This window comes from Oryctolagus cuniculus, chromosome 1 (genome assembly GCF_964237555.1).
Source record: "Oryctolagus cuniculus chromosome 1, mOryCun1.1, whole genome shotgun sequence".
In the NCBI taxonomy this organism is placed as follows: Eukaryota; Metazoa; Chordata; class Mammalia; order Lagomorpha; family Leporidae; genus Oryctolagus; species Oryctolagus cuniculus.
The window spans coordinates 157,974,559-157,989,860 of NC_091432.1; the positions used below are offsets into that span (position 1 = coordinate 157,974,559).

Below are 15,302 nucleotides of genomic sequence, written 5' to 3' on the forward strand. Positions count from 1 at the left end.
TCTTAACATACTATCAGGGCTAAATTTAATGTATGCCTGAATGGTTATACATGGCCATTCTTCTTGGTTCTGATGGCTACACTTATTTATATTTACTGCATGTAAATCCTAAATCTAAATGAAAATTGATGTTCAACATTAAAATATACATCCTTAAGGAAGGTAAAATTGTGGGATCTTTCAAAGGTTAAAAGCATCTACTGCCTATTAATGGGTCTTACGCATCTCATATAAATTCCAAGCCTACTCATTGGGGTTAGACACCATTTAACTGAATTCCTTTCGCAGGAGCTGAGAGAGAATAGAAGACATTTGCCAGCACTGGAGAGAAATGGGAAAAAATTTGGCAGGTCATCTTTGGCATGGATCACGAAATAGAAACACTGGAAATTCATACCAAGACTGAAAATGGGGCTTACCAAGTTACTCAATATCCCACAAAATAAGCTCTTTTGTTTTGTTAAAAAAAAGACAAAAAATTGTTCCATCTTTAGGTATAGTGTATCTATAATCAAATCTAAAAGTGTTTCTACTTGGTATAAGGGAGAGGTCAAATTACTAATAATTTAGCATGAATACGTGAAAATTTATACTACAGAGATGAATTGTGCACTTAGTTATATAAATATGGAATTAGCTAGATTACATAAAGTTTTTACTATAAGGTAGTATCAAAGACTCATAGCTAAACTCTGGGGACAAATATATATTAAGAAATATATATTAAGTATATATTAAGAAAAATCTGTTCCATTTCCTTGTTCATTATAGTATTTAGAATTTAATAAGAAGAGTAAGATTTAAATCATATTCACATGAATACTTTTTAAGGATTTATAATAAGGTCAAAATTTGGTTTTAATTCAAGATTATGAGAAAGGACACTATATTGGGAAGCACAAAACACTCTGCTTTATTTAGTGTTTCTAGATGGCTAGTACAGATTAAGTCCTATTAATGTAACATTAAGTGGGACATGTATTTTTAATTATATTAAAATTCTAATATCCTAAAAATTACAAAGCATTAAACAGACAGTTGGATAAAATTAGAAAATAGGATGCTTTCAATATACAGTTTAAAGATTTTTAATGATTTTTTTTAAACAAAATTTGTCCCTCATTTAAAATTCTAGCAGACAGATATCTGAGTGTGAAGTTTCCAGCAACTATGGCACAGTGTTTGGTGGAACAAGCCATTGCAGGGGAGGCGTTTCCGATACTATCAGCAGGTCCCAGGTGCCCAGTTGTTGGCCTGGTTTATAAAGACTCCAGTCCACACAACAGTGGAGTACGGAGTTTGTTTCTTTTCTAGTAAAACAGAGCAGTTACAACATCACATAGATACAAGTCAGGGTGATTTCAAAGTACACAAAAATACAACTATTTATGCCATGTGGTTCTACAAATAAAATTCCTAAGAGAATTTAAATCTTTAATACCCAACTTCTGTCAAACACTTTTAAGCACAGAACTATATTAAGAAAGCACAGGCATTCAGTTTCTGACATTCATCCTGAAAGAAGGCAAAACACAACAATAACACGTCTCTGAAATGCAAATTCCATTAAGTGCAAGTTTCCAAAACACAAAGTCAATCTGGAAACACGTTTTAAAATTCAATGAGTGCTCTTCATAAATGGGTATGCTCAGTATATGCTTTTCCAACAAAATCAGGAATGATTTTCCAACATTTGTTCACTATCTCACTTTTGCTCCCTCATAAAAATATACTCAAGGGTTCATTTTTAGTTTCCTAAGTTTTACATTGATTAGCTCAAAATACCTATCCATGGAAATATCTTTTCTCTCCACATTTCCACATATAAAAAACACTTTACTGAAGTCTTATAATAAGAACATCACTAGCAATTGCATTCCCTTCTATTTGAGTTTAAAGTAAATCTGAACAGTTCACCAAATTATGAACATTGCAACCAAGAGCCGGGAATTAATGTAACTTCCTTTGTACAGTTAGTCAGGTGAATACTGTAGCTAAGAGATCGTCATCCCCAAAGCAAGGATTTATTTCTTGACTTTCTACCTCCTCCTGAGCACAAGACAGATATGGAACCAGGTGATCCCAGAAGATCTTCACAGAGCCAGGAGGTCTTACACCGAGCTGGAAAATGGGACCACTTGCTTTCCGCCCACATAAACCTCCTCAATATTTCGATCATCTCCTGAAAGAAAAATCAAGGAATCATTTACAAAGTACTTTTGTGTCATTAACTATTTTAAGTGCCTTCAAGAGAAATTTAACTTTAAAAAATTCACTTCTCAGAGAGGGAACACAAAATGCTGCCTTTTTTTTTTTTTCCTCTTGGATTATTTATAATCTAGAAAGGAAGGTGGTATCAACAGAAGGTGCCATGGTGAATTTCGGGATTACAGTCTGAATTCTGAACCTAAGGCAGAAATCATACAAAGTTAAATCGACTCCCTGTCCCTGTCTTTTCAGTTGAATTGTTTTGGTTCTGTTCTCAGCCCCCATTGGAAGTGGAACAGTTATCCTTACTCCAGAATCACATTCAACACAGTGAAATGAATCATCTACAGAACCTGAGCTCTGAAAAAAAAAATAGCATGTGTCCAAACTATATAAGGAACACAACTCAATAGCAAAAAACAATCCAATTTAAAAGATGGCAGTATGTCTAAACAGACATTTCTCAAAGGAAGACATACAAAAATACAACAGGTATGTGAAAAAAAAAAAGTTAAACATCACCAATCATCAAGATTTGCTATTATCGAAAAGACAAAAGATAACAATTATTGGTGAGAATGTGGAGAAAAGGGAACCTTTCCACACTCTCGGAGGGACTGTTAACTAATAGGTCCATTGGGAAAACACTGCAGAGTTTCCTCAAAAAAACCTGAAAACAGAATTACCATAGGATCCAGCAATCTCGGGGAAATGAAATCCATGTTGAAGAGATAAGTACACTCTCATGTTTATTACAGCACTATTCATAGTAGCCAAGAGATGGAAATAAGTAAGTATCCATAAATAAAGAAAATATGGTATACATCCACAATGGACTATTACTCATTCATTTAAAAAGGATGAAATTTTTTCATTTGCAAAAACATGGATGGAACTGGATAGTATTATGTTAAGTGAAATAACCCAAGCATAGAAAGACAAGTATCACATTATCTCATTCATATGTGACGTATAAAAATGGGTGAATTCATAGAAGTTAAGAATATAATGTTGGCTAACAGAAGCTGGGGAGGGAAATGGGCAGGGAGGATTGCGGAAGGTGGATTGATAGGTACTAGGTTATAGCAAAATAGGAGTAAGAAGTCTACGGTTCTATTACACAGTAGGGTGACTATAGATAATGTTAATGTATTATATACCTTGCTATAAAAAGAGAAAAACTACAGGATAGGATTTTGGATATGTTTACTATAAAGAAGTGTTAAATGCTTCAAAGGATACATACATTAACCCTGATTGGATAGTATATGATGTATACAGGTAATGAAATATTACACAGTATCCCATATAAAATTTTTATTTTTAGTGATTTTTTTTTAAAAGTCACTCAGTATTAGGCCGGCGCCGCGGCTCACTAGGCTAATCCTCCACCTAGCGGCACCGGCACACCGGGTTCTAGTCCCGGTTGGGGCGCCGGATTCTGTCCCGGTTGCCCCTCTTCCAGGCCAGCCCTCTGCTGTGGCCAGGGAGTGCAGTGGAGGATGGCCCAGGTGCTTGGGCCCTGCACCCCATGGGAGACCAGGAAAAGCACCTGGTTCCTGGCTCCTGCCATCGGATCAGCGCGGTGCGCTGGCCGCAGCGCGCCGACCGCGGCGGCCATTGGAGGGTGAACCAACGGCAAAGGAAGACCTTTCTCTCTGTCTCTCTCTCACTGTCCACTCTGCCTGTCAAAAAATAAAAAATAAAAAATAAAAATAAAAAAGTCACTCAGTATTGAGCTCACTCAACAGAATGGAAGGCCAAGTAGAATCTTGTGAACTATTTAATAGTTCCCTCTCTCTCCCTCTCTCTCTTCCCTCTCTCTTTTTCTGTGTGCATATACTTGAATCTAAGTACATGAAAAGCGTGTGTAGAAAGACTTCACTAAATACTTATCACATACACAATAAGGTAGGACAGACTGTGGGGATAGAAGGAATGTAAGAAGACTGAACATAAAGATTTCTTCCTATTTGGCTTTCCATTTCTCAACTTAGGATATCCTAGAGGGTCATGTGTTTTTCAGGTAGTACCTTTAAAAAGTGATGCTTGCGAGTGTTAAAAAAAAATCAACCAAAGCAAATTATCACTGTAATGGTAATATATAATACTATTAATACAGAGATAGCCAAGAAAAGGACAAAGATTTTATTTAGTATAGGGATCATACAATTACCTACCTAGATAGAGAAATTTCTGGATAACAGCCTACAATGAAAAATAAAAGTAATAAGAATCATTATTTTGTACACTTCGAAAATGACATTCATAGACAATCCTGATTGTCAAAGCCCAGAAACTGAAATTTATTTCTCAATGGCAAAATCAACTTTTATTAATTAAAATGAAGTGGTCTTTTGCTTAAAAAACAAAAACAAAGAAATAAACTACTGGCTAGTAATGAATGTTTATTTATTATCTAAAACTTTTTGGTATTTAACCTTGAGAGGTAAAGTATTATACAAATCAAATTAATTTAATATAACAATTCAATTATTTCAAGAGGTATATTATGTAAGAAGAATGTCCTAGAATTTACATGAACAAGTCGGAGTCCTATTCCCAGAAATTCACTCTAATAAAAGTAAAAGAATACCATGAAAATAATGATGGAGTCATAACAGGCTGCCCTAAAATCAAGAGCAGGAATTTCACTACGACCTGCCTCTTCCCTCTTCTTCCCTGAAGCAGACACAGACCCTCATGTGAGAGGCTCCCTTCATATACCTGGAGGGAAAGAGCATCCTTATCTCTGAGGACAAAGGGTCACAGAGGAGACTCTGAGCAAACAGGCCTCGCTAGCCTCCCCCTGGCCATGACCACCAGTTAGGCTCTTTGTACTATTCTATTGCTCCATGAGGCTTCACTCTTGATCAAACCTACCATAAAAATACTCAAGTGGGGTAGATTTGGCTAACTAAGCAAGTTAGCTAAAACATCCACATTCTAGATCAGAGTGCTTGGGTTCAATACCCAGCTCTGGTGCAGACCCTGGGAGACAGTGCTGATGGCTCAGGTGCTTGGATTCCTGCCACCCATGGGGACTGAATTTCCAGTTCCTAACTTCATCCGGGGCCACAGGCATTTGGTGAGTGAACCAGAGGAAGGAAACTGAATCTGTCTCTGTCTGCCTCTCAAATAACTTTTTTAATTTTTTAAAATATATATTTTTAATTTATTTGAAAGAGTCGGGGCCGGCGCTGTAGCATAACGGGTAAAGCTGCTGCCTGCAGTGCCGGCATTCCATATGGGTGCCAGTTCAAGTCCCGGCTGCTCCACTTCCAATCAAGCTCTCTGCTATGGCCTGGGAAAGCAGTAGAAGATGGGCCTCTGCACCCATGTGGGAGACCTGGAAGAAGCTCCTGGCTCCTGGCTTCAGATCGGTGCAGCTCTGGCTGTTGCGGCCAATTTTGGGGAGTGAACCAGTGGATGGAAGATCTCTTTCTCTCTCTCTCTGCCTCTCCTCTCTCTGTGTAACTCTTGACTTTCAAATCAATAAATAAATCTTAAAAAAAAAGAAAAAGAAAAATAGTCACAGACAGTGGGAGAGACAAAGACAGAGACAGAACGAACTTCTATCTGCTGGCTCACTCTCCAAATGGCAGCAACACCCAGGGCTGGGCCAGATAGAAGCCAGGAGCCTGGAACTCCAACCAGATTTTCCACATGTGTGGGGGGCCCAAGTACTTAAGACATGTTCTGCTGCTCTTCCAGGTGCATTTGCAGGCATCTGGATGAGAAGGGAGCAGTTAGAACCTAAACAAGTGCTCATATGGGATGCTGGCATTGCAGCGGGTGGCTTAATCCACTGCACCACAATGCTAGCCCTATAAATAAATTTTTAAAAACTATTCAGGTTCGTCCATTTCTTAATATTTTCATTATTGTATGAAGCCCCTGTGTTACATAAAACTTTATTAAATAAACTTGTATGCTTCTCTGTTGTTAATCTCTCTTTTGTTATAGGGACCTCAGCCTTGACCTAAGGATAAATATTATTAAAGTAAGATGAATTAGTTTATTTCATACATAGGAAAACATTTTCTAATAAGAGGAACAAAATTCATTTTCTTATAAAATTAAGAAAATCAACATAGCATAATGGTCAAGAGCCCAGCCTCCAGTAGTCAAAAAGTCCTGCATTTGAATCCAAACTCCATCTGCTAAATACTAGCCATAAGTCCTTAGGCAAAACACTTAACATTCCTTAAGTTTCAATGTCCCTGTAATTATCATGGCAATATTAATAGTAATGGCAATATTAATAGCTCTTTTAAGAGTTGTCCTGAAATTAAATAAAATTATGTATGAAAGTGTTTTAATCCCATGTGTACCTACTATGTAGCAAGTGTTAAATATGTGCTAGTTATATTATGGCTATTTATAGCCAAATACATTCAAATAGACAAATACATTCAAAATATGAGTATTTTTTATTATCATTATTAAAGAGACCTCGCTCCCCTTTAAGATTCTCTTGCATTCCATTAAAATGTTTTAGTTTTGATTTTGTTTTCTATAAAGTGATTATGACTACTTCATAAAACACATACCTTTAGAATAATTCTCTTATTCTTACCTCAGAAATATCACCAACAAAATCCCCATAAAACAAGTCGATGGGAGAGTCAGATGCTTTGGGGTTGATCAAGAGGGCATCAAATTCCTTGCCCACTTCAAAGTTTCCAATCTCATTATCCAGCCCCAGGGCTACAAAGGGGAACAAGTAGATCAACAGTCAGAATTGCAAACAACCAGACCATGCTAAGGTCTCAGTTTGCAAGGACAGAATCTGCCAACATGTATGCCACTAGAAAAAAAAAATTAGTATGTTTATGGTGAGGTAGAAATATGCTCCAATCCCAAGAGATTATGAGACTTCTGCTTATAGAAAGCACAGTAAGCACAGCAAAGCGTAATCTGAGAATAAAAACAGTTCCCTTCATCACCATGATCAGAGTTCTGATGCTGTCTATTTCAGCTCTGTCCTTGTACTGCATAGCCCAGATGGTCTATGCATTTTTTTTCTCACTCTCACAAACACGATGATTGACATAACACCTTTTTTCTTTTTCCCTCCTATTCTGCTCCCAATACTTCAGCTTCTTTCCTTGTCTTTTTTGTTCCATGAGGAGCTTAAATGAATGATATTGAAGTGAATTTCAAATAAATAAGAAAACTACTCTTTTGCATATTCATCAATATCAATTATAAATTATTTAGTTAAAATCTTTCAACAGAAAAAAAAGCTCACTTCTCAGTAACAGGCACTCATAACTCAAGAATCTCAATGTTTTTGAAAGAAGATCAATCTATGCAACCTCAAAGGTGGCTGCAGAATGGTTTTCTAAAATAGGCATAGGTTAATAATGGCTATGGACTTGACTAATCTCATAACTAGAATTCATGTTCCATGATTACTGGAAGTCAAGGAAGAACATGTCTCATTCCTATGATTTAGTTGTGGAAGTTGGGGGCAGTTGGCTTTCCTGGTCAATGAAAATGTTGAGTCTAAAGCTCCTTAAAACCTGTACCCTGAGCAAGGTGTACAATGAGGCTGTAAGCGGCAGCCTACATAAAAGGAAGGCTAACTTGGGTGCAACACTAGGTATTCCAGTTCTTATGTGTGTGTGTTGTATTCTGTCACTGTCAGGGTATAGTCCAATATGGAAATACTGGAACAATTATCCCTGTAGGGCAGTATCTGAAGCATTTTATTCCTATGCATAGGTATCCAGAAGACATGGCTGTTTTCTAATAACTGACTTAGAAACCTTACTTATTCTTAAAAGATGATTTAAGGGGCAACTCTTTTATTCTCAGAAAAGAACAAGGTTTTTTTTTTAGTTAAAGAATTCTCATAGCAAGACAGGGATATGAAAATTATTAGAAATGTTAAAAGCTGTTAGGTGATTTTTACTAATGGGTGAGGATTGAATGTCATAGAAAATGACTGGAAATTCTCTCCTCCTTCACTGATCACACTCTACTTCTTCTTACCCTTGACAAAGAAGCAGGACAAGCATGAGTTTAATGTCTATATTCAGCATAAAATTGGCCAGATCATCAGGTACACTTATTTCCCAGGATCCAGGCAAGTTGGAAGGTCTATAAACTTATTGGGCTATTTGTTAGAGCCTGAAGTGTTCAGGAATAAATGCCCCCCCAAAATACAATTGCTTTCAGTGAATTTGTAAACTGATGTAAATCCAAATGGTTACAAATGGGCCCTCCTGGGGTCAAAGTGACTCAAATGAATTTCACGAAAAGCAGTTTTACTGTTTTCAGAGCAAATGTTGGCTCTGTGTAGCTGATTTCTACATATCTTGATCTTTCTGATGGAAAATGGAAAGGCCACACTTTAAACACAAATCCATTCATCTCATTTCACTTAGACTATAGCAGAAATATAAGTTAAGGAGAAGAAATTCCACAGTGGTAAGCCCAGTGGGCCCAGAAATAGATTTAAGAGCTACACAGCAAGGTAGAAATGACTTGGTAGGCACCCCATGCCGGCTTGATCAGAAACAGCATCCTGATGAAGCAATTCACAGAGAGCCTAGAATACAAAAAGCACTATTTAAATGCCACTTGTTTTCACCATGAAAATTGATGGTAGAACAGCTACTTGAATTTACATTCAGATGTGCAAATACAATGGTGGCTGTGTAGAGGCGAGAGGGGGCGTCACACACAGAACTGTAGAAAATGAAACCCTAAGACTTCAGGGAATGTAAAGAACATAACTGCTACTTGTTCTTCTTGAAATGTCCTTTATGGTGTTCATCAAAGCCCAAAACACTCCAAATTTTTCTTCCCAGGATATTCTTGGCTTCAATCACCCTCTATTTCTAAGACCCAGGACACCTGTAACAAATCTGCACCCATATATGCAGATATATCTGTATCTTACTTTAATTTCCCACCAGTTGCATATGGTCTCATGCTATTTTTTACTATCATCTATTCAGATTGCACTATAATTCTAAAGTGACTTAAAGCCATACAATTACGAATTTCTATTTTTTTCATGAAAATACAGTTATACATGAAAACTAGGAAAAACTGCGAAGCAGTATTTTCAGATCAACCAGCTATATTTTTACATCTTTCTTCTTTTAAGCAGGTTTGAATCACTGGTGTATTTAAACATATAAACCAAACACATGGCCTAGGCAGGGATTTATGTAGAAAGGTAAATGCAGGGCAGAAAGGAAGAACCTCTATTTGTATCATATTTTCTGTATTCAAATCATAATACAATGTAACTTGATAGCTGTGTAACCTTCATTCAGGCTCCTTGTTAGTCAAATGGAATTGAAAACAGTGGCTGTGGGAATCAAATAACATGTAAAGTGTGCTACATAGTGTTTATCACATGGTAAGAACTCAGTAAGAGTCTTGGCTATTAATTTTACTATTACTGTTATCACTCTGTTCAACAGAGAACAAGTTACTTGACTCAATAGAAGAATGCATTATTTTAAAGAATTCATAAGCTTGTGACCAATGTGAACATTTATTGAAGCAATTCACATGATAATTACATATCTGATTTTTTATTCTGCCAAAACAGTGAGTTTGTCAAAAAACAAACAAAAAGTCCTGCACCATGTGCCTGAATATATACTTTCTGAGTATGTATTTCTTAGTTATGTTACATAAGATATGAGTCATGGATACTGGATCTCCCTGGTACCACCCTCACGTGCCTTCACACTGCATCCACGTGTGCTATTTGCGCAATATACTCTGTGCACTGATCCACACAGATTGGCAGGGTTGCACATTGAGAGAGAAAGAAAACAGTCATTACCTTGGCTTCCTCCAAGAGTAGCTAGTCTGAAGACTTCTTTGAGGGTGAGACTTTTCTCATTTACCTTATTAATTAAAAGGATATTAGAAACCATCACTGCTCTTCTGATTGCGTCGAGCATGGAAGATGAATAGCCACCAGCTATATCTATGGTAGGTAAAATAAAGGCAAAACAGGAACTTTATGAGGCTAAATGGAATCATCAATATATGCAATTACCCTTTTTTGTTTTTGGTGACAAATACTTAGTCTTTCATACACTTAAAGAAAAGCTCTTATTTATAAACACAGCATAGCCACAGGATAACATTTAAAATAATTGAAAATCTGTATTTAGTATCAAATGTATAGCTGGACTTGTTTCATAGTGTCACTGCAACAAATCACAAATTTTGTGACTTTTTTATTTTTAAAGATTTATATATGTATTTGAAAGAGAGAGTGACAGAGAAAGAAATAATGGTGGAGAGAGAGAGAGAAAGAGAGAATCTTTCATCTACTGCTTTACTCCCCCAAATGCCAATAACAGCTAGGAGGACTGGGCCAGGTAGAATCCAGTAGCCCAGATGGAACAGGTCTTCCATGTCTTCCCAGGGACATTATAAGGAAACTGAGTTGGAAGAGAAGTAACCAAGACTGAAATTGGCACTCCAGTACGGGATGTGGGCATACCAAGTGACATCTTAAACTGCTGCACCAATATGCCCAGCCCTTTTGAAGCTTTAAACAGCAGAAATTTCTTCTCTCACATTTTGGAAATCAGAATTCTGAAATCCAAGTGTTTGCAGGGTCATGATCCCTACAAAAGCTCTGGGGGAAGAATCGTCCCTTGCTTCTTGCAACTTCCAATGGCTCCTGGCTTTCCTTGGCTGGTGGCGGTTAACTCCAATCTCCACCGCTGTCTTCCGATAGATAGCCTCTTCCCTCTGTGTCTTTATTCATCTCCGCTTTTCTGTCTCTTTTAAGGATATAGGCCATAGACCTATCCTATTTCAAAATGATCTCACTTTGAGATTCTTTAATTACATGTACAAAGATCTGTATTTCAAAGAGGATCATATTCCAGATTCAGGTAGATGTCTTTTGAGGGCCACAATTCAACCCTGTACAAACTCAAACAGTTAATAAAGCTAAGAGAAGAAACTCCCTTAGTTATAGAGATAATTTATATCACATAACATGTGGTTTAAAATAAGCTGACAGGTGTCAGTGCTGTGGCGCAGCAGGTTATAGCCTTGGCCTGAAGCGCAGACATCTCATATGGGCAGCGGTTCTAGTCCTGGTTGCTCCTCTTCCAATCCAGCTCTCTGCTATGGCCTGGGAAAGCAGTGGAAGATGGCCCAAGTCTTTGGGCTCCTGCACCCATGTGGGAGACCCAGAAGAAGCCTCTGGCTACTGGCTTCGGATTGGCGCAGCTCCGGCCTAGGGAGTGAACCAACGGAAGGAAGACCTCTCTCTCTGTCTCTACCTCTCTCTATAACTCTGTCTTTCAAGTAAATAAAATAAATCTTAAAAAATTAAAATAAAATAAGCTCACAGTTCTATATTCTAAAACCCTCTAACTTGACTCTAATACAGATAACTTTGGGAAATTAAAAAGCCACTTCTTTATGATAACTGTTCAGGAAGAATGAACTTACATGTTTTCAGGAACTAGTATAATAAATAAGAAATTCTCATGTAGAAAAATATATATGTTTGTTGGCATCATTAAATGAGGAATGAGATTTTTAGTTACTTAAATAAAGTCCCTAGTCATCATGCAATTGGAATTACTAGCTTTGACAGAAAAAAATAGATATTATTAAATGAGCTTCTATAAGTAAATGTCAAGTAAGTTAACATGTTTTATTAGTGTAAAATATATTTGTAGCTAATAAAATATACTTCATATTTTAAGGATTCCTTCTGTCATTTGTGGGTAAACATAGGTAATTGCTAGTACCTATATACACTACAAAAATTAAAAGTAATTGCTTGTTTAATACTAATTCTAGATTGCAGCTCAATTTTATGTTCAACTATCTTACATGTCCTTAAGCAAACTTATATGGAATTTTTTTAGAAAAATGCTTTTCTAACCAGCAATCATCTAGTTCCTGAAGGGTTGTATATCTACTTCAGTTATGAGTCTGTGTTAACAGACAGTAACCAGTCATTAAACCTTCACTTTTACCACAGCATGAAATCCAAAACACAAATAGAATGTATGAATAAATAACACATATGAGCTTTCAAATATTTTGTCTACTGCTTTCTTTTTTTTTTCTAAAACAAATAAAATACTAAATGTAAAAGCAGAATAAAAGCTGTGGTAGGGAAACAGGTAGGGACTAAATATATCTCATGATATAAGGATAAAGATGAGACATAAACAGAAAAGCCAAAGCAGCACAATTAGCTTAGTGTGAATATACAAGATTTAAATATTTTCAGCTATTAAAATGTTTTGTAAAAATTACCAAAAATAGATTTTCCTCAATATCTAATAAAAATTAACCTGTAGAAAGAATAAGGGTAGGTTAGGAAATAATAGTATACAATTTGCTGGAAAGCATTTGAGAGATGCCTTAGGATATTTAATCATCTTATATTCTTTTGGCTACCAATGTAGCCTTATATGTATTTGACAGGCAGAGTTAGACAGTGAGAGAAAGGTCTTCCTTCCATTAGTTCACCCCCCCAAATGGCCACCATGGCCAGCGCGCTGCGCCAATCCGAAACCAGAAGCCAGGTGCTTCCTGATGGTCTCCCATGTGGGTGCAGGGCCCAAGCACTTGGGCCATTCTCCACTGCACTCCCGGGCCATAGCAGAGAGTTGGACTGGAAGAAGAGCAACATAGACTAGAACCCGGCGCCCATATGGGATGCCGGTGCCGCAGGCGGAGAATTAACCAAGTGAGCCACGGCGCTGGCCCCCAATTTAACCTTATAAAATAAGAAACAGTATGTGCTGATCAAGCAAAGAATTCTGGACCATACAAATCACAGGATTTAGTCAGGATCCACAATGGTTGATTTTAGATTGGCTAGATTAAGGAATACTTAGGGAACTGCTAACGCATTATTTTGAGGGTGTCTTTAGAGAAGACTGGTGTATGGGTTTCAGTGCACTAAGAGGAGAAGATTAACCCTCAACATGGGTGGGTACCATCCAATGGATTGGTGTCCAGATACAAAAACAGAGAAAAGACAAGTAGGCAAGGAGGTCAACCTCTCTCCCTCTCCTCTCTGAAACTGGGATGCTCTCCTCTTCTACTCATATGTATGGATTTCAGAATTTTTTGCATGAAAAGAAACTTATTTATTTCATTTTCCATGAACATTTTAGGGTACCCTTATACTAACCTTGGACATCAGAACTCCCAGCTCTCTCCTATCTTTGGACTCCAAGACTTACACCTGTAGACCCCAACATTCTTAGGTCTTTGGCCTTGAACTGAAAGTTACACTAACAGCATCTCTGCTTCTGAGGCCTTCAGAGTTAGACTCAGCCAAGCTACCCAGGGTTGTCACTTGGCAGATGGCCTGTCATGGAACTTCCTAGGTTCATAATCATGGCAAGTCAATTTCATAATAAATTCCTTCTCAAACCTCTCTCTCTATCTCACACACATAGACACACACACACATCTACTCCCATATGAGGGTACTTTAAAGAATTTGTGGAAAATGTATACTATGGAAAAAAACTGACTGAATTGAAAAGAATTTTGCACCAAAATAAATTTTTTAATTGTATTTTTCCACAAGTGTTTTGAAATACCCTCATATCTATATCTACACTCATATATCTATCTATATCTATCTATATCTATATCTATATCTATCTATCTACCTATATCTATATCTATCCTATCAGTTCTTTCTAAGTAACTCTAATACAGGACCATTTGTGTACAAATCAAGCTTTTCTGCCAGGAGGTTCCACTGTGATAGTAACTTGCTGATATTGGCCCTCCTGTGTTGTTGTGGTAGCCTCCTCTATCATGCAGGATACATTTATTGCAGGGGAGTTACTACTTTATTTTTATAACAAGAGGCAATGTTGTTGAACAGAGAAATAATGAATATCCACATTTTATAGACTTTTTAAAAAAAGATTTATTTGTGGGCTGGCGCCATGGCTCACTTGGTTAATCCTCCGCCTGCAGTACCAGCATACCATATGGGCGCCGGGTTCTAGTCACAGTTGCTCCTCTTCCAGTCCAGCTCTCTGCTGTGGCCTGGGAGGGCAGTGGAGGATGCCATTTGGGGAGTGAACCAACGGAAGGAAGACCTTTCTCTCTGTCTCTCTCTCTCACTGTCTATAACTCTACCTGTCAAATAAATAAATAGAAAAAAGAGATTTATTTGTTTATTTGAAAGTCAGAGTTAAGAGAGAGAGAGAGAGAAGGAAAGACAGAAAGAGAGGTGTTCCATTTGCTGGTTCACTCCCTAAATGGCCACAATGGCTGGGGCTGGGCCAGGCCAAAGCCAGGGGCCAGGAGATATTTCAGGTCTCCCATATGGGTGGTAGGGGCCCAAGCACTTGAGCCATCTTCTGCTGCTTTCCCAGGCCATTAGCAGGGAGCTGGATCTGAAGTGGAGCAGCCAAGACTTGAACTGGAGCCCATATGGGATGCTGGCATTGCAGGCAGTAGCTTTACCCACTACACCACAGTGCCAGCCCTCAGACTTGGTTTTGAAGTATGGAGCAGCAGTTTTGCTTTGTTGACCTTTGGTCAGCTATTGAGTGCAAGTGAACCTCAATTATCTCAAAACAACATCATCTATCTTAACAGTTGCTGAGAAATTGCAATTACATAACCTAAGTACTAGAGAATAAGGATCAAAGGGTGAAAATTATGTGGATGAAGGGAGAAAACAAATGGATACATTTCCCCAGAAAACCTAGTTCTCAAAGCTCCCTTCCCCTACTATCACATGATAAAGAATGGCATCATCAGTTGCTTATCAGAGTCAACCTGCTTATCAGAGTCAGCCTGAGGACATTGTTATTTACAAGAGATAAATATGCTATGCAGGAGTGAAAAATTGATCCAGAGGACAAGATAAAGAGAAATGAAAAAAAAAAAAAAGTGAGTGATTTATGTGTGTATGTTCATTTCTCAAGCACTCATTCATTTATTGAACAATCATTTTCTGAGCACCTGCTATGTGCTCAGTTTATTTATATGCTCATAAATATAACTTGTGTGCTCCTCACATGAGCTAACTATCTAGTGGAGGAGAAAGAAAAGAGACAAATACACAAACATGCATTGACAATGGATTG

General features: G+C 37.5%; 1 protein-coding gene across 1 annotated transcript in view; it reads right to left on the reverse strand.

Moving 5' to 3' along the window:
• Nucleotides 1-889: 889 nt before the first annotated feature.
• GDA (guanine deaminase) overlaps nucleotides 890-15,302 on the reverse strand; it is a 107,230-nt gene continuing 92,817 nt past the window's right edge. The window contains exons 11-14 of the mRNA XM_002708206.5: nucleotides 10,025-10,171; nucleotides 6,788-6,918; nucleotides 4,389-4,416; nucleotides 890-2,182 (exon numbers count right to left, since the gene is read on the reverse strand). Coding sequence (XP_002708252.1) covers nucleotides 2,112-2,182; nucleotides 4,389-4,416; nucleotides 6,788-6,918; nucleotides 10,025-10,171 — 377 coding nt within the window. The 3' untranslated portion in view covers nucleotides 890-2,111. The remainder of the gene's footprint in view (nucleotides 2,183-4,388; nucleotides 4,417-6,787; nucleotides 6,919-10,024; nucleotides 10,172-15,302) is intronic.